Source organism: Mercenaria mercenaria, chromosome 9 (assembly GCF_021730395.1).
Source record: "Mercenaria mercenaria strain notata chromosome 9, MADL_Memer_1, whole genome shotgun sequence".
NCBI classification, from domain to species: Eukaryota; Metazoa; Mollusca; class Bivalvia; order Venerida; family Veneridae; genus Mercenaria; species Mercenaria mercenaria.
Genome location: NC_069369.1, coordinates 67,696,309 through 67,716,532, shown reverse-complemented (window position 1 = coordinate 67,716,532; position 20,224 = coordinate 67,696,309). Strand labels below are relative to the sequence as shown.

Sequence of the window (20,224 nt, the reverse complement as noted above, 5' to 3'; positions counted from 1 at the left end):
GGACAACTAGCAAGTCCAGTATGAAAACTTTTCATTAATAAGATTAATAACATTTTGATGTGAATTAGGATAAGAATTCTCCGTTCAACGCCTGCTAACAGTGGTCTGCTGGGTCTGCACATTACCGTCAGCCAGTCCCTGTTCAGTCCCATACAGCACACTAGAGCGACAAGGACTATTAAACCTGGCCAATATAACATGCCCATAAACATTATGACTAAGTTTGGTGAAGATTGAATATGATCTGCTTAAGTTATTAACGAAGGACACTGCCAATTTTGCGACTTTTATTAAATGGTTATAACTCAAGAGTGACCGGGAGTATCTACTTGGTTATCCAATAGGTCTCAGATATTATGCTCATAAACATTGTAACCAGCTTGGTGAACATTGTAACAGTTGATGCTGTCAGATTTTGCCAGTTTTTGTAATCCATGGGCCGTAACTCCAGAGCCACTGGGATAATTCAGTTGACTACCAAACTTTGCCGAGATATGATACCAAGAAACATTGTAACAAAATTTGGTGGACGTTGGATAAGAACTACTCAAGTTACAGAGCGGACAAAGTTTGTGGACAACGCTTGCCGTAGATATCACATAATAGTCCCGTTTCGAAACGGGGGTATTATTATATTTTGATACTATTTCTCCTTCAGCATGACCGTATATGCGTTTTGTCACCATTACAAAACTAAATGCCGTTGAAAAATATTCTGGCACCAGACATTAAAGTCATATTTACTTAAGGTTTAGGAGTATATCACCAAAACACAGAAATATTTTATAAACGAATAACATCGTTACCAATATTTTACTTAACCATTACATGTTCTGCCGTACTGTCCCGTACTGAAAATATTCTGAAAAAGTTGTCACCCTTTGAAAATGAATGCCATTTGTAAAGAAATAAAAATAAACAATTGCTGAAAACTGTGTTCAACTTAATTATGTGAAATTTCAACACTCGCATGCGACTGCCAATGAATCAAAACTAACATGTGTAACAGTTTTTTGAAAATGGTGAGTTTTTGAAGGCGTTTGACTGCCCGGAAGTGGGTCCCATTAAGGCAGTCCTTTTTTCGGAATTCAATGTTTATATTAGTATACTGACACTTGTTTTGTTGTTTTTGTAATGATAGCGTGTATGTTACTTATATTACTCTACAAAACAAGCGTCAGTATACTGATATAACCATTGAATTCCGAAAAAAAGAACTGTTTAAACAGGCCCCACTTCCAGACAGTCAAGCGCTTTTAAAAACTCACCATTTTCAAGGAACTGTTACACATGTTTGTTTTGATGCATTTGTAATAGCGTGCGAGTGTTGAAATTTCACATAACTAGGTGGAACACAGTTTTCAACGATTGTTTATTTTTATGTCTTTACAAATGGCATTCATTTTCAAAGGGGGACAACTTTTTCAGAATATTTTCAGTACGGGACAGTACGGCAGGACATGTAATGGTCAGGTAAAATATTGGTAACGATGTTGTTCGTTTATAAAATATTTCTGTGTTTTGGTGATATACTCCTAAACCTTAAACGAATACTTAACTAACGCAAAATGCTATGTGTTCATTCTTTATAGAATTATCTAAAGGCTTAAACACATTTATTAACATACAGACCTTGTAGATATCAAGCTATCATTAACTTGTTATCCACTTTCAGGTACATTATCCAAATGACTCTACAGATGTTGACCACAGAATCTCAAGAAAAACGCCTGTAAACTACATATCAGATACTGTAAAACTGTTAACAGAAACCCCATACTTCAAAGGCACGAACTAATTTGACAGAACATTCATAGCAGGTTTCTGATTAGAAAATGTTCAAGCGAAATAACCAGTCAAAATGTGCACACTGACATTCTACATGTACATTTAATTGTGTTGATTAGCTCGCCGGTTTAGCTCAATATGGAGAGCGTAGATCTACGGATCGTGAGTTCGATCCTCGGACGAGGCATATGTTAGCGTGACGATTGTGTCTGAAATCATTCGTACTCCACCTCTGATTCATGTGGGGAAGTTTGAAGTTACTTGCGGAGAACTGGTTTGTACTGGTACAAATTCCAGGAACAATGGTTAGGTTAACAGCCCGCCGTCACATAATTGAAATACTGTTAAGAACAGAATTAAACCCAAAATAAACAAACAAATATTATTTATTTAAAATAATTTCATAAACACTAAACAGACAGTGAAAATTCCTGGTGCAGCTAATTTAACTTTGTGCATCTGCTATAAATTTGACACTTAGTAAAGTACTGAACATGTTAACCATTTCCTCAGAGACACTTTTGTACATGCAGTTTCTCCCTAAAACTTACTTAATATTTTGCCAAAATCTATTTCCCCTGCAACTTTGATGCTCAACCGACTGGGGGAAGAGTGCACGGGTCACCAGGGCCTAGCGTTCGATTTGGACCTTCAAAACGTGCGTATGTAAACGAAAAACCGCAGTGTAACAGTCAAGAGTTGACAACAGTGTAAAGTGGGTCAAATACAAAACAGTACAAATATTCGGTGAGTACTTTTGTTTATTTGTTTGGGCCAAATTCATAACAAAAACAAATGAAACTTCAAAGGAAGAGGTACAGACAAGGATTAGAAAGAAAGAAATGATATAGGAAAACACTTCTCATTTATACACAAGCATCTCAAGGAAGAACACGTTGAGCACATCTGATTGCTCTTTTTTTTCAGTAAGCATACAAAGTAAAAATATTGATAAATAATATAGTATGTACATCAATATATACAAGAAAGCTAGTCAAAGAACAGTAATGTTGAATGTTAAAATCGTTTCATCATTTACACCAAAATATGTTGTTTAATTCACATAAATTTTTAGTTAACATATATTTTATCAGAAATGCGTATTTGTTTAAGCCGTACATTCCTAACTATGGTTTCCGTTGCATTGTTGGAGTAATTTCAATCTTGACAAAAAAAGAAACATTCTTGATCAAAAGTCCATGCTCAAATATGGCAAACAATTATATTAAGGGGAGCACCGATGATCAAATCACAATTCGGAATCCTGCAGCTGTCCTACTGCAACTGTTGTACTTTACGAAACACATGAGAAGTTTACACATTACTTCAAATATTGCACATTTTTATCACAGATATGCTTGTTTCGTTTCTTGTGTTCATTAGCACTAAGGTCAGATGGCACTAAAACCTAAGGGTGGTGCGCATGAGTTGTCGTCTTTCACCGGCGGTCCATGACTTAGACTTTCCCCGGAAGTGACGTAGATCAGCGGCATGGTCCTTGTGCAGCATGGGCTTGTATGTCTGGGGTAAGCATTGCTTCTGAAAAGGTAAAAATACAATTATAAACATTACATATTGAACACAGAAGCTGTCCCTGTCAGTTAATATGAGTCGTGTAACTTAAACTAAAGTGCATTGAGAATCTAAAATTACGAAACGATTGAGATTTGTCGTTTACAAAAAAGAATGCATTTTTTTTTTAGTGTAATGAATCGTTTGTGTTTGGGTAAATATTCCTCTGCTGCAAACACTCAATATTTTGGAAAGTCTCCAAAATTTAATAATATACTGTTTAGAGCAATTTTATGGTACAAGTAATCAGAATTGTTAATCTTTTTGGTCTTTTCCACAAGCGCGAGTGATCCTTGGGATATGCAAAAGCAACAATGGAAATAAACTAAATATAACTGATCTTACCGTAAACTTGTAGAAGAATGCTTTGTAACCACCCTCGAGGAGGTAGATTTCTGGGAAGTTGAGGCGGGGGTAGTGGTCTTTGTTCATGGCACGGTCCTCACTGCGCAGATGGCGGTACCTATAAAATAAAAGTCATTTTTACTAATTTTCTGAGTCTGATTTTTATTTAAACTGGTATACATCGAATATAACTTTGTGATTTATAAATTAAGTATTCTTTTGTACTTACTTGAAAATATAACAATAAAAGCCACTAGATACTTTATCAGTCTTGTTTGTACTTGTCTCCATATTTACAACCTTTTATATAAATATTTTCAATCATTTCCAATTTTAACAGAAATTCGAGGAATTAATCATGTTATAAAAAAAATAGTCCAATTAGTCGGTCTTGGTAAAGTAAAATGAAGAAACATTTTGATAGCCAATGGTTTTGACAATAAAAAATATCAGTCTATAAACTGGGTCAAATTGGAGCGAAGATAATAAATCGCTGTAACAGTAACTAGCACAGGATGTCATCACTCTCGATTTCAGTTACAGAAACATAAAATAAAGTAAACTTACATTTTAGGACCTCTTTCTGATGAGAACTCGCAGTGGAAGATGAGCACGTGTTTCTTGGAGGAAGCGTGAGAACAACTGTGTCGTGAGAGGAACTCCCGTATAGCACTGCGTGTGTACAAGTTGATGGCACCCTGGAAGTGAAATGTTACAGAAATGAAGTTCTAATGCATTTTTTCCGTCCCAGTGAAGGTCAATTACAATTTCGACTTTTCAAAAGAAAAAGTAATTCAAAATATATAATAACGTTACGCGGTAATATTTGTTGAATTGCCTTTACTGTCTTTATGATTGTCTGTGTTTTCCTCTACTGTATCAACTTGTAATAAAAACAGAAATATTAACAACAAGTTCAAAAAATGTAAAAAAACGGTCATGAACAATGCTGCTGTCAATCCTTCTGAATGCGTACGATTTTGGATAAAATAAAATTGTTTCACAGCTTTTCAAGCTAAAATGCTACTATTTGGGCAGTATTTCATTTCGCGTTTCGTTAATAATATAGAAATTTACCTTGATGTGACCACCCTCAAATTCATACGGATATCTGCAGTCAATGACAGTCACGTGATCTATCTCGTCGTCATAGCAACCCTGAAGAACGTCATTCATCTGCAAAAATAAAAACAATTTGTCAAAAACTTATGACAATGATATTTATTTATCTTTTGAATATATTTTAACGTATGCACTTTGTTTTTGTAACAAGTAGCCGTAATTTTCAGTTTTTGACAGATCCCATTCGTTCAGCAAATACACCATTCATTTATTCAAGCTAATGAACAGATCATTCACATGCAGTTCCGAGGCTGCAATGTATGAATTCTGTTCAGATTGAAAGAAGTGCGGAACTGCTGTGCCTTAAAAAATATAATTTACAGAATGCGTTCGGTTACTAAGATTAAATACGAAATAATTGTGGAACTGTTGTGCCTTGAAAAACATAGAAAAACGGTAGATATTCATATAAAATATGATAAAACTCACCGTTTCTGGAGAAATAGCCTTCAAGTCACTGTGTTTACCGGCGATCGTAGGTAGGGTATACTGACAGGAACCGTCGGCAATAACGTCGTCGTCGGTTGACAGGCGATGAACAACTGACTTGACGTCATCATTCTCTGACGTAGGAGACAACGTCTGCAATATAACAGAATATAATGATTAACAAAATGTGTCTCAAGTTAGATTCTTAAACATAATATACTTTTTAAAACATTATGTAACTATAAATGATATATAGAAAGCATCCTACAGTAGATATAAAGTTACGCAACAACAAAGATGAAAGGAAACACACAAGACTGAAAGCATTGATTTACAATATAAAATATGAAAAATGTAACAACTATTCCCGGTCTCCCCTACTCCAATTCATAGCGGAGAGAAAGGTTATTCTCAAAATAATGAATCAAAATTAAAATGGAAAGTCCGTTAAGAATTTATTTACCTGTAACGAAAAACGATCAACACCCGACTCAGTCTCGCGCAGTCTCTTGGTGACGGGAGAATCGTCTGCTTGCTCCGAGAGACGCTTGCCGGAAAACAAGCTTCTCTTCACGTCAAACGACAGGAAGCGGCCAAGTGGCTTGCGACAAACCTGTAAAATAAGTTTTTAAATAACGTATTCAATGCATGGAATAATTTTAATACCAAATAATACCAAAATACTTTATTACATTAATATTTGGAATAATTTTAAGAGAGAAGAAAATGCCATCTCCTTTGAACCGTTTGGATTTCGATGTCTGACTTAAAATATACCATGACCAGCTGTTTGAACGTCTCTGAATTATTTTGTACATTTTGAAAGCAGGTTGCGCCGTGTATTTCAGAATGTTAAATTCATATGAAGTATGAAGAAAAAACTCACTATGGTGAATATTCAATATAAACTTGATCTCAATTCTTAAATAGTCCGTATTCGGACATTTACAGGTGTTGGATACTTAAGCGTACTCAAATGTACATCCATGTTTATTTTAGACTAAATCAATACTTTGATATGCCTTACCTCTGCGAAGGATCCGTCTTGGTCGGTGCTGCTCACTGACGATGGCGTCTCCGTTGAAAACCAGCTGTCCCCTCTGTAACCCGGTGGCGTAACAATAGCATCAATGTCGTTGACGTCAACGTTCTTACCCGGTGTGAATCTCAACATCTTTGAAATCTAAAAATCAAAAATACATAAAAATTAACACTAAATTAGTTTACTTATCTGATCTGTCTACCTGTGATAAAAAAAAAGTGTTTCTCAGGTCATTTGTATCTGGATGTTTTGTCAATATAGTACGTCCATCGCCTCCTAAAAAGCGGTCGTCTTTTATCGGATTCGCACTCCCGTTACAATGCGCACCCTCTTTCCAAATAGTAAATAACAGGATCTATATTTCTTGTTTGAGCATTCAGCTTACAATTTTGTTAAAGATTGTGGTAAGAAAATTTAGTAGCTTTTTTGAATATTATATTATATATATATGCTTTATTAATGTTTCTTCTTTTTTTCAAATAGAAGATAAATGCGGAAAAAAATACTTACGTTTGGTCCTTGACTCCTATCTGCAGCGCTACTTTTTCTTCTGAAATGACACAAAACAATACGATTAACACAGAAGTCCCATAATGCAATTTGATTGAATAAATTAACATCTCCAGTAAGTTACCGCCCACTATTTCATGATACCATATAGATCATCTGTTCTGCCCAATTAACAGCTTGATCTCTCGATTAATTGACAATTAAAATTTATGATCATGACTTTATGATATTGGGCTTGTATAATGGCCAATAAAAATAAAAATATTTGATTCAACTTACTCGAATTTCACAGTCCTTATGCTATAGACAGTACGATACAGAATGTTTAGTTATATAGAAGATTTGATAATTCAGTAACTTCTTATTGATAAAAATGTCTGGGTGATGATACAATTTTTATGGGTTCCTTCGAAGATGATACAACATAACAACGATAATGGCATTAACTTTAAATTTTAACCATTAAATACACACTTTAATTCATACTTAAACAATAGAAATAAAGAACGTGGGAAGCTCGAACAGGATGAGTAACTCTGCTCAAAGTTTGCTCAAAGATGTCTAGGAGCTCATGGCTTTAACGACTTGATAACAAACTTTTTTAATTCATTTAACATATAAGTGTGTTGGTATGTTAATAATCAAATGTGCATTTTTCACTGAATTGACAAAATAACTTGTTGATGCACTAAAATTTTCCATTTGATTGAAATCCTTTCATGATTTTCTGATATTTTGCTCATTTGTTGAGCTCAGTCAACTTAGTCAAAATAATAAAAAGGTAGGTCGTAGGGTCTGTTCTAAATGTATTTTGTCTTTTTTTCTCTCTCAAGAAATGCAATAATGCCAAATTATGTAAAGCCACAATTCTAATCAGAGCATACATGTATTAGCTATAAATAATAGATATTGAAATTAATAAAACAAGCATATGGATCACGAATTTAAACAATAAAAATGTGAAATATAGAAAATATATATTACCAGCTTTCTTCAGTGTTACCGCAAATGATTATATAAAAAATTCGAAATCGATCCTTATATTTTAACTTTATTTCGCTGAAGGCGAGAGACAATTGGTTAATTGAACTAATTGACAGATAAGATTTGTTGTTTTTATTGCTTCCTACTTCCCCACCCCCTAATTATTCACCGTTTCCTAACTCAATTGTTTCTCCGCCCTTAAAATGCCATTTTGCTGCAAGAAACAAACTGCATATTGTCAAATTTTCTCACCTCGGCAGTAATTTTGTTTCTTTTGGTAAAGTTAATTCAAATATTCTTGACTGCGGGGATGGGCTTTTTGTTTAATGTCACTATTATCATTTCTTATAATGGCTATTTTTATCGCCGTTTTAAAATGTGACTTTGCTCCAAGATATAAACTGTATATTGTCAAATCTTCTCATCTCCGCAGCTATTTTGCTTCTACAGGAAAAGTAGACTCGTATATTGTCAGCTGTGTCAACTTGTTAAATGTCTTATAATAACTTATTTTTGTACGAAAAGTGATAGGGAAAAATGAAAGAGGACCGCATCAAAATAATTTACGACTCAATTCAATTCTAGACACTGCCATACTTCGTTTTCGCCCTGAATAGTGCCATTCGGGCGCCAATACCCCCCTCTCCCCCACCATAAAAAAAAACAAAAACATTTACCCCATGCCAACCTGGCAAGCATGCAAGCTAATAATGAAAGAAGACATATCATACTCACATCATTGCGAATTGGAAACCCAGTAGTAAACACACTTCAGTAAAACAAATATACAACACAGAGTGCCAAAAATGTGTGTGTGTGTTGAGTTTCTTTACCCTCGCCACCGGTAAACCATATGGGCGAGCATATCTACAATTATTCTCCTCCTCCTCGTACATCGTCTTTTCATCTCTCCCGTTATAATACATCAGTTAAATTTCATCGTTGTTATGTATCTTCTGTTGTGTGTCATCGTGATTATATAACATCTATTATGTGTCATCGTGATTATGTAGCATCTGTTATGTGTGTGTCTTCTTAATGTTGTTGTCATCGCTGTTATTTCATCTACGTTTTTAACGGTCCTGATCGCCTGTTCTGCATCCCGCCCCATCGTCCCGCGTTGTACGTCGCCTCCACCAACGTCTTGTCCGAAGTGTCGCATCTGGAAGCCTGGTCCCGAGGTCCCACCTTGTCGATGAACCAGCTGGAGTAAGCACGGAATTAGGAAACCCCCAGAGATGGTAATCCGGCATCGAGTCGGGGTTCCGAACCAACATCAGCCTCGTCGATGAACCAGCTGAAGTTTTCGGCAATGTATCAAACCGGAAGATCCTCAGAGATGGTAATCCGGCATCGAGTGGCCGGATCAACCAGACCCGGCACCCCGGTTGTAGAAGAGAGGTCCAACACGCAGGCAAGTAGGCAAGATGAAGCTCAGCCGATGAATGTCCCCTTTTTACGGCCACACTCCCTGGTTTTCGTCATGTGACGCTAACTAGATCAGACGTTGACCTAGTTAGGGCGCTGACCCAGTTAGCGCCATATGTGCTCTCTCCGCGACGTGCACGCACCAGGGAGCTAGGAGAAGCGCCAAAAATGGGTTTTGATTTTTGCTTATCACTGATAAGAAGACTGGCATTTATGAAAAAGTATTCAACTCAAAACAATTTACAGTTTGTCTCTTTTCAAAACGATTGTTTGCTGAGGTATAAAGGAATAAAATCTATTATTGATGGTTGACCAAAAGCGAGCTTCAAAGAGAAAATATAGCGGTCTAGCTTCAGAATTAGGTGATCAAATGTAAATGCACGTGCAATAATTATTTGATGAATTTCAAAATGAGGTAATTAGCAACGTCTGATTGTTAATAACTTAAATACCGTGAAAAACACCACTTCAGTAAAATGAGACGTCTGATAATCTTTTTTCAAAAATATTGAGTAAAACTACAGCAAAACTGAAATCTCAATATTTTATATATTTTTACTTCTATGCAATTTTGTACACAATATAAGACAAGATATTGTGCATGTCTTTTAAAACAATACCAATCTTAACTGTAAAAAATCAGGGCTAAAATATATAAAAAAAAAAATTAAAAAAATGAATATGGCCAGTACTCAGGTTTTAAGCATTTTGATTGGTTAAATTAAGGGAAAAAGACGGAGTATGAAGTAATCATTATAATGACAAGACATTGATACTATGTTGAAGCCACCTTGACCTGATGTATAGCGTCATGTATGCATCGAGAAATAGCGCTTTCATTTCTGATAAAAAAATTTACTAAAAAAAAAAACATGTCTAAAACAAATGTCACATAACACAACTGTCTTGATTAATTTACACACACGATGAGTTGGTATTCGCTGTGCAGAATTGTGCCCTAATGGAACCATTCCGCAAGACGTATTACCATTTCCGGTCCTGGCGTCCTGGCTGCGCCCTCGTGAAATTATCAACCGTCCATCGTGAATAAAACACAGTTTTGCTATAAATTATTTCCTAAATTAATCAATTTATTAAATATTGACATAATATATCCACTGACCACCCTCGGACAACTAGCAAGTCCAGTATGAAATCTTTTTATTAATAAGATTTATAACATTTTGATATGAATTAGGAAAAGAATTCTGCGTTCAAGATTAATGATATTTTGCCTGCTAACAGTAGTCTGCTGGGTCTGCACATTACCGTCAGCCAGTCCCCGTTCAGTCCCATACAGCACACTAGAGCGACAAGTACTATATATACCGCTGGTTATTGAACCTGGCCAATATAAACATTATAACGAAGTTTGAAGATTGGATATGATCTTAAGTTATTAACGAGGGACACTGCCAATTTTGCGACTGGGAGTATCTATACTTGGTTATCCAATTTGTCTCAGATATTATGCTCATAAACATTGTAACCAGCTTGGTGAACATTGGATTAGAAGTACCTAAGTAACAGTTGACACGGTTAGTTTTTGCAAGTTTTAGTAATCCTTGGGCCGTAACTCCAGAGCCACTGGGATAATTCAGCTGACTACCAAACTTTGTCGAAATATGATACCAAGAAACATTGTAACAAAAATTGGTGAATGCTGGATAAGAACTGCTCAAGTTAGAGAGCGGACAACGTTAGTGGACAACGCCTGCTGTAGATATCACATATTACGTCACGTTTCGAAACGGGGGTATAAAATTATATTTTGATATTATTCATCCTTCAGCATGGCCGTATTTGCTTTTTGTCACAATTATAAAACTAAATGCCGTTGAAAAATATTCTGGCACCAGACATTCAAGCCATATTTACTTAAACGCATACTTAACAAACGCAAAATGCTAAGTGTTCATTCTTTTTAGAATTATCTAAAGGCTTAAACACATTTATTAACATACACACCTTGTAGATATCAAGCTACCAGTAACTTGTTATCCGTTTTCAGGTACATTATCCAAATGACTCTACAGATGTTGACCACAGAATCTCAAGAAAAACGCCTGTAAACTACATATCAGATACTGTAAAACTGTTAACAGAAACCCCATACTTCAAAGGCACGAACTAATTTGACAGAACATTCATAGCAGGTTTCTGATTAGAAAATGTTCAAGCGAAATAACCAGTCAAAATGTGCACACTGACATTCTACATGTACATTTAATTGTGTTGATTAGCTCGCCTGTTTAGCTCAATATGGAGAGCGTAGATCTACGGATCGTAGTTCGATCCTCGGACGAGGCATATGTTAGCGTGACGATTGTGTCTGAAATCATTCGTACTCCACCTCTGATTCATGTGGGGAAGTTTGAAGTTACTTGCGGAGAACTGGTTTGTACTGGTACAAATTCCAGGAACAATGGTTAGGTTAACAGCCCGCCGTCACATAATTGAAATGCTGTTAAGAACAGAATTAAACCCAAAATAAACAAACAAATATTATTTATTTAAAATAATTTCATAAACACTAAACAGACAGTGAAAATTCCTGGTGCAGCTAATTTAACTTTGTGCATCTGCTATAAATTTGACACTTAGTAAAGTACTGAACATGTTAACCATTTCCTCAGAGACACTTTTGTACATGCAGTTTCTCCCTAAAACTTACTTAATATTTTGCCAAAATCTATTTCCCCTGCAACTTTGATGCTCAACCGACTGGGGGAAGGGTGCACGGGTCACCAGGGCCTAGCGTTGGATTTGGACCTTCAAAACGTGCGTATGTAAACGAAAAACCGCAGTGTAACAGCCAAGAGTTGACAACAGTGTAAAGTGGGTCAAATACAAAACAGTACAAATATTCGGTGAGTACTTTTGTTTATTTTTTTTTTTGGCGAAATTCATAACAAAAACAAATGAAACTTCAAAGGAAGAGGTACAGACAAGGATTAGAAAGAAAGAAATTATATAGGAAAACACTTCTCATTTATACACAAGCATCTCTAGAAAGAACACGTTGAGCACATCTGATTGCTCTTTTTTTCAGTAAGCATACAAAGTAAAAATAATGATAAATAAAATGGTATGTACATCAATATATACAAGAGAACTAGTAAAAGCACAGTCATGTTGAATGTTAAAATCGTTTCATCATTTACACCAAAATATATTGTTTAATTCACATAAATTTTTAGTTAACATATATTTTACCAGAAATGGGTATTTCTTTAAGCAGTACATTCGTAAATATGGTTTCCGTTGCATTGTTCGAGTATTTTCAATCTTGACAAAAAAGAAACATTTTTGATCAAAAGTCCATGATCAAATATGGCAAACAATTATATTACGGGGAGCACCGATGATCAAATATTAACTCGGAATCCTGCAGCTGTCCTACTGCAACTGCTGTGTTTTACGAAACACATGATAACTTTACACATCACTACAAATATTGCACATTTATATCACAGATATATGCTTGTTTCGTTTCTTGTGTTCATTAGCACTAAGGTCAGATGGCACTAAAACCTAAGGGTGGTGCGCATGAGTTGTCGTCTTTCACCGGCGGTCCATGACTTAGACTTTCCACGGAAGTGACGTAGATCAGTGGCATGGTCCTTGTGCAGCATGGGCTTGTACGTCTGGGGTAAGCATTGCTTCTGAAAAGGTAAAAATACAATCAAGAACATTACATATTGAACCCAGAAGCTGCCCCTGTCGTGTAACTTAAACTAAAGTGCATTGAGAATCTAAAATTACGAAACGATTGAGATTTGTCGTTTCCAAAAGAGAATGCAAACACTCAATATTTTGGAAAGTTTCCAAAATTTAATAATATACTTTTTAAAGCAATTTTATGATACAAGTAATCAGAATTGTAAATGTTTTTGTTCTTTTCCACAAGCGCGAGCGATCCTTGCGTTATGCAAAAGTAACAATGGAAATAAACTAAATATAACTGAACTTACCATAAACTTGTAGAAGAATGCCTTGTAACCTCCCTCGAGCAGGTAGATTTCTGGGAAGTTGAGGCGGGGGTAGTGGTCTTTGTTCATGGCACGGTCCTCACTGCGCAGATGGCGGTACCTATAAAATAAAAGTCATTTTTACTAATTTTCAGAGTCTTGATTTTTATCTAAACTGGTATACATCGAATATAATTTTGTGATTTATAAATTAAGTATTCTTTTGTACTAATTTGAAAATATTACAATAAAAGCCACCAGATACTTTATCAGTCTTGTTTGTACTAGTCTCCATATTTACAAGCTTTTATATAAATATTTTCAATCATTTCCAATTTTAACAGAAATTCGAGGAATGAATCATGTTATAAAAAATAATAGTCCAATTAGTCGGTCCTGTCAAAGTTAAATGAAGAAACATTTTGATCGCCAATGGTTTTGACAATAAAAAAAATATCTGTCTATAAACTGGGTCAAATTGGAGCGAAGAAGGATTAAGGCTAGATAACAAGTCGCTGTAACACAGGATGTCATCACTCTCGATTTCTTAGAACTAATCACCACTGTTTCCTTCATTTAATAACAATTAAGCAGTTACAGAAACATAAAATAAAGTAAACTTACATTTTTGGACCTCTTTCTGACGAGAACTCGCAGTGGAAGATGAGCACGTGTTTCTTGGAGGAAGCGTAAGAACTACTGTGTCGTGAGAGGAACTCCTGTATAGCACTACGTGTGTACAAGTTGATGGCGCCCTAGAAGTGAAATGTTGCAGAAATGAATTTCTAATGCATTTTTTCCTTACCAGTGAAGGTCAATTACAATTTCGACTTTTCAAAAGAAAAAGTAATTCAAAATATATATAACGTTACGCGGTAATATTAGTTGAATTGCTTTTACTGTCTTTATGATAGTCTGTGTTTTCTTCTACTGTATCAACTTGTAATTAAAGTGAACAGAAATATTAACAACAAGTTAAAAAAATGTAAAAAACGGTCATGAACAATGCTGCTGTCAATCCTTCTGAATGCGTACGATTTTGAATAAAATAAAATTGTTTCATAGCTTTTCAAGCTAAAATGCTACTATTTGGTTCGCGTTTCGTTAATAATATAGAAATTTACCTTGATGTGACCACCCTCAAATTCATACGGGTATCTGCAGTCAATGACAGTCACGTGATCTATCTCGTCGTCATAGCAACCCTGAAGAACGTCATGCATCTGCAAAAATAAAAACAATTTGTCAAAACCTTACGACAATGATATTTATTCATCTTTTGATTAGATTTTAACGTATGCACTTTGTTTTTGTAACAAGTAGCCGTAATTTTCAGTTTTTGACAGATCCCATTCTTTCAGCAAATACACCATTCATTTATTCAAGCTAATGAACAAATCATTCACATGCAGTTCTAAGTTCTACAATGTATGAATTCTGTTCAGATTGAAAGAATTGAAAGAAGTGCGGAACTGCTGTGCCTTAAAAAATATAATTTACAGAATGCGTTCAGTTACTAAGATTAAATACGAAATAATTGTGGAACTGTTGTGCCTTGAAAAACATAGAAAAACGTAGATATTCATACAAAATATGATAAACTCACCGTTTCAGGAGAAATAGCTTTCAAGTCACTGTGTTTTCCGGCGATCGTAGGTAGGGTATACTGACAGGAACCGTCAGCAATGATGTCGTCGTCGGTTGACAGTCGATGAACAACTGACTTGACGTCATCATTCTCTGACGTAGGAGACAACGTCTGCAATATAACGGAATGTAATGATTAACAAAATCTCATGTTAGATTCTTAAACATAATATACTTTTTAAAACATTATGTAACTATGATATATAGAAAGCATCCTACAGTAGATATAAAGTTACGCAACGCAAACAAATATGAGGAACGCACAAGACTGAAAATGTTTCAAAACTCAGTTTTTGTAGAGTTGATGCTATGAAGCAATAATGTTATCTAAATGATATATATACTAATAGTCATATTTTAATGTTTACGTAATTCCGATATATGTACTGAATTTTATGCTCTTCAGAATGGGGAAATAAAGATCTACACTACTAAACCTATGTCGTTTCTTGCACACATTTGTCTTTACAACTTTTTTATATCCCATTTCATTTCTTGCACACATTCTGTCCTTACATTTGGAATACCCGTACATGAAGTCATAAAGAAATTTATCCCGTTTTCCAGCCTGTCTGTTCCGGTGACAGTGTAGGCCTACTGTATTTAAGAAAAGATCTTCTCTTTTGCAGTATGCTTCATTAAATAGCGGCGAAAGGGGTTATTTTCTGCATATTCAACCGATATAAAAAATTTTTAGGTACCTATTCTATAAAAAAAATCGACTTGTATTTCACAAGTAAATATGAACCGGCAGAAAAAATCCGTATTGTACCTTTTGTATTGAATGTTGCAGGACAACTTTCATTAATATGCATGACCTGACGCAGTTCTATAAATAGCACACAAAAACTTCACTAAGATCCATTTTAACATTGATAAACATTGAAGATTTCCAACAAACGAAAAGGTGGAGGTATATATTAAGGGTCATTATAACAGAAGCTAGAACTGGGATTTGTATTCGGCTCTCGTAAATCCACTCCAGCCGAATACAGCATCCCAGATCGAGCTATTATTATAATAACCCTATTGTAAAACCAATTTAGAATTTATTTACCTGTAAAGAAATACGGTCAATACCCGACACTGTCTCGCGCAATCTTTTGGTGACGGGAGAATCGTCTGCTTGCTCCGAGAGACGCTTTCCGGAAAACAAGCTTCTCTTCACGTCAAACGACAGGAAGCGACCAAGCGGCTTGCGAACCCGAAAAATAAAATTACTTCTGAATAAATAAAATAAGAAAAATCTCTTAAACCGTTGTTTCATATCTGACGTCAAATATATATTGTTCAGTCTCTGAAAAATCGTGTATACTTTGAAATCAGTTTACCATCGTGTATTTCGAAAGTTTAAGAAAATCCTTACGTATCAAACACCGAGAAAAAAACTCACGGTTGGAAAAAAAGAATGAAGTTCTTCCTATTGTTAAAATTTAAAGAAACATTGTCCTTGTTCGGACATTTACGGGTGTTCCAATACTATGTCGTATGCAAATGTACATCTGTTTATTCTATTCTGTACATTTATACAAGAATATTTGGCAAGACTTAGGCACTCAGTTTATCTATCAATGTATCTCTTATAATTCTATTTTAGAATGGTCTTGCAATTTTTAACTGTATAAATACTACTGTTTTTATCAATGTATATGCAAGAATGAGACTATAATAAAGAAAGAATGTAAATATATGTACCCTCAATGACAATGTACAGACTGATGCAGCAGTAAAAATATAATTGGTAATACTTTTAAAGATCATACCTCTGTGAAGGATCCATTATGGTCGGTGCTGCCCACTGACGATGGCGTCTCCGTTGAAAACCAGCTGTCCCCTCTGTAACCCGGCGGTGTAACAATAGCATCAATGTCGTTGACGTCAACGTTCTTACCCGGCGTGAATCTCAACATCTTTGAAATCTGAAAAACAAAAATATATGAAAATAAACACTTTATCAATTGAGTGTGTATTAATGGTATTTTGACATTAATCTAATGTCTGACCTGCCAATACCTTGATAAAAACAAGAAGAAGGAAAAAAACGTTAATATAGAAAAACCATCGCGCCTAAAAAAAAATAACTATAGATCGTCCTTTATCGGATATGCACACCCGTTTCAATGCGCGCAATTTGTTAAAATTACAATTATTGATATTAATCAATACAAGTTGAGGTTTGTAGATTTAGTAAATTCAATAAATTATTTGAACCATATAATAAATTACATGTATGTGTTCAGAAAAGAAGAAACAATACTCACATTTGGTACGTTACTCCTATATGCAGCACTACTTTTTCTTCTGAAATGACAAACATAAAAATATACGATTAACACAAAAGTCCCATAATGCAATTTCACTGAATCAATTAAAATTTCCAGTAAGATACCGCCCACTATTTCATGATCCCATATAGATCATCTGTTCTGCCCAATTAACAGCTTGATCTATTGATTAATTGACAATTAAACATTAGGATTACACAAACGATAAAAAGACCGCCGGTTATTAATGACCGAAGGCTTCTGTTACGGGCAGTAAAAATTATAAAACTGATGTAACTATGTTTCCTAAATTTTCTTATCTGTTTTTATTTTTCTAAAGAGAGATGTTGACATCTATCACTGATGAAGCAATTGTAACAGAAAATAAAATATAAGAAAATGTAGGTCAAAAAGATGTAAAAATATTTATAATCAAAATTGATTCAACTTACTCGAAATTCACAGTCCTTATGCTATAGACATTACAAAACAGAATGCTAAGTTAAATAGAAGTTTTGACAATTCAATTACTTCTTATAAATTCTTTTTGATAAAAATGTCTGGGCGATGATACAATATTTTATGGGTTCCTTCGAAGATGATACAAATAACAACGATAATGGCATTAACTTTAAATCTTAACCATTAAATACACACTTAAATTCATACTTAACAATAGAAATAAAGAACGTGGGAAGCTCGAACAAGATGAGTAACTCTGCTCAAAGTTTACTCAAAGACGTCTATGAGCTCATGGCTTTAACGACTTGATAACAAAACTTTATAATTCATTTAACATATAAGTGTGTTTGTATGTAAATAAACAAATGTGCATTTTTCAGTGTATTGTCAACATTACTTGTTGATATTCTGACTGAAATCCTTTCAAGTTTTTTTTTTCTCGATATTTTGCTTATATGTTTGATATTTATGCTCATTTATTTCATACATATTTAAAATACCTTATTTTTTTTTCATGTATTTTTTATGTGTTTGTAAAACGCCATTGAATATGTTTTACTTAAAAATAGGCGTTTAATCAAATAAAACAGTTGCAGTTTCGGTTTCATGTTGAGCTCGGTCAGCTTAATTAAAATAACAAATGAAAATGTAGGTGGTCTTGTCTTCCAGATTTCTAATCCGCGTCCAGAGCATGCATGCATGCATAGCTATGATAAAAAAAAATACATTAGCAAAAGTTTAACGAATAAGAAAATATGTATTTACCAGCTTTCTTTTATGTGCTACTTTTCGTAAAGAATAATGAAAATTCGAAATCGATCCTTATATTTTAACTTTATTTCGCTGAAGGCGAGAGACAGTTGGTTAATTGAACTAATTGAGAGATTAGATTTGTTGTCTTTATTGCTTCCTTCTTTTCCCACCCCTAATTATTCACCGTTTCCTAACTCAATTGTTTCTCCTCCCTTTTGCTTTAGGATAAAGATTGTATATTGTAAAATTTTCTCACCTCCATAGTAATATTGCATCTACCGGTAAGGTTATCTCAGATTTATTCTTGCGATTGGCAACTTGCTTAGTGCCACAATTACTTTTTATAATGGCTATTTTTTTGTCTCCGTCTTAAAATGTGATTTTGCTCCAAGACACAAATTTTCAGAGCGGACGCAATGGTCCAGTGGTAACATTGTCTGACTACGAATCCAGGGGTCGTGAGTTCGAGCCCCGCTCCACCAACACTGGGATAAGAGTCCCGTGTATAGGTGCATTACACCAATAGCATTAGAACAAGGGAAGCTTCTGGAATTGGAGCGTCTTCTGTATCATACATTATCCTCCCACTAAGATTACAAACAGTTTTCTAGAGGAGTCGCCCATATGGGTTACCGGTGGCGAATATGAATAAGTTTTATGTATACATACATACAGACACGAATTGTATATTTCAGATCTTTTCATTTCGGCAATAAATTTGCTTCTGCAGCTAAAGTTAATATTGTCGACTGTGGCGATAGTCAACTTGTTTATTGTCAGAGTCATTTTTCATATTACAAAAAAAATGTAGATTCTTGTACGAAACATAATAGGGATGAGATCAAAATGTACCGCATCAAAATAATTAATGCTTCAGTTAATTCTAGGACATTGTCATACTTTTCAGTCCTGGGTAGTGCCGCTCGGTTGCCAAGATCCCAGAAAACATTTACCCCTTGTCACATTAGCAACAAAAATGGAAAAAAAATATACTCACTTCATTGTAAATCGGAAATCCAGACGAAAATACACACGGTAAAACAAATATGAAACACACACGAAAAGTTCTAAGAAATAGAAGTCAGAAAATACGTACTGAACAGAATGAAACCTACAGTTGAAATGCCAAAAATAGGTTTTGATTTTCGTTAATCCCTGATAATAATGGCATTTAGGAAAAGTATTCACCGTTAAACAATTGACAGTTTGTCCCTTTTCAAACCGAATGCTTGCAAATGCATAAAGAAATAAAATCCTTTATTGATGGTTGATCAATAGCTAGGCTTCAAAGAGAAAAATATATCGGTCTATAGGTAATCATTTCTAAATGTAATTGCAATAATTAATTGATGAATTTGTAAATGAAGTAATAAGAAACGTCTGATTGCTTATAACTTAAATATTGTGAAAAACAACATTTTAGCAGAAAGAGACGCCTGATAATATTGTTTCAAAGTCTCAGAAAAAAAATGATTGAAACAACAACGAAAACTGAAGTCTTAATATTGTATTACTATGCAATATTGCACACAGAAAGAATACTTGATACGGTTTTTATTTCGATGTAAATGAGATGTGGAACCAAAATTTGTAGTCCTGTTTGGCGCCATATAATCTATACTGTGTTGGTGCGCCGTAAAGCCCAAATAAATAAATAAATAAATACTTGATACGGCTGTCATATGAAAAATAAGCACCCCCCCCCCCCCCACACCCCGATATGCTTATGGCATAAACTGTCATACCATTCCAGAGTATAACATAAAATGCTTGTTAATAATTATTTTCTTTTTGTGCCCGTGCTCGTGCCTGTACTGAGCTCGTCCTTGGTGGAACCGGCGGGTGGTGACAAAATCCCCTGCGGACAAAACCCCTTTCGCTCATTTTTGCATAGGCGGACAAAACAC

The 20,224-nt window shown here is 34.8% G+C and overlaps 2 protein-coding genes across 2 annotated transcripts; both read right to left on the bottom strand.

The window, feature by feature from the left end:
* Positions 1–2,676: 2,676 nt before the first annotated feature.
* Positions 2,677–8,718, bottom strand: LOC128559323 (M-phase inducer phosphatase 1-like). Its single transcript, XM_053550631.1, has 8 exons — positions 8,626–8,718; positions 6,284–6,439; positions 5,720–5,869; positions 5,257–5,409; positions 4,783–4,881; positions 4,273–4,403; positions 3,706–3,823; positions 2,677–3,327 (listed from the first exon to the last, which is right to left on the bottom strand). The coding sequence occupies exons 1-8, from the start codon at positions 8,716–8,718 to the stop codon at positions 3,190–3,192; spliced, it is 1,038 nt and encodes a 345-aa protein (XP_053406606.1). The 3' UTR covers positions 2,677–3,189.
* A 3,289-nt stretch (positions 8,719–12,007) lies between these two features.
* LOC123546270 (M-phase inducer phosphatase 1-like) lies at positions 12,008–18,579 on the bottom strand. The gene is made up of 8 exons (XM_053550630.1): positions 18,574–18,579; positions 16,642–16,757; positions 15,896–16,061; positions 14,798–14,950; positions 14,316–14,414; positions 13,816–13,946; positions 13,195–13,312; positions 12,008–12,885 (listed from the first exon to the last, which is right to left on the bottom strand). Exons 1-8 carry the CDS (start codon positions 18,577–18,579, stop codon positions 12,748–12,750), a joined length of 927 nt encoding a protein of 308 aa, XP_053406605.1. The 3' UTR covers positions 12,008–12,747.
* Between the last annotated feature and the right edge of the window lie 1,645 nt (positions 18,580–20,224).

What these genes read in the sequence shown, in the direction of transcription:
- LOC128559323 (XM_053550631.1), bottom strand. Translation starts at nt 8,718, where the DNA reads ATGTATTATAACGGGAGAGATGAAAAGACGATGTACGAGGAGGAGGAG. An exon ending in TTGATCGTTTTTCGTTACAG is followed by an intron (nt 5,410 to 5,719) that starts GTAAATAAATTC and finishes GTTATATTGCAG; the next exon opens with ACGTTGTCTCCTACGTCAGA. An exon ending in TCAGAAAGAGGTCCTAAAAT is followed by an intron (nt 3,824 to 4,272) that starts GTAAGTTTACTT and finishes TTTATTTTATAG; the next exon opens with GTACCGCCATCTGCGCAGTG.
- LOC123546270 (XM_053550630.1), bottom strand. An exon ending in TTGACCGTATTTCTTTACAG is followed by an intron (nt 14,951 to 15,895) that starts GTAAATAAATTC and finishes GTTATATTGCAG; the next exon opens with ACGTTGTCTCCTACGTCAGA. An exon ending in CATTCTTCTACAAGTTTATG is followed by an intron (nt 12,886 to 13,194) that starts GTAAGTTCAGTT and finishes TTACCTTTTCAG; the next exon opens with AAGCAATGCTTACCCCAGAC.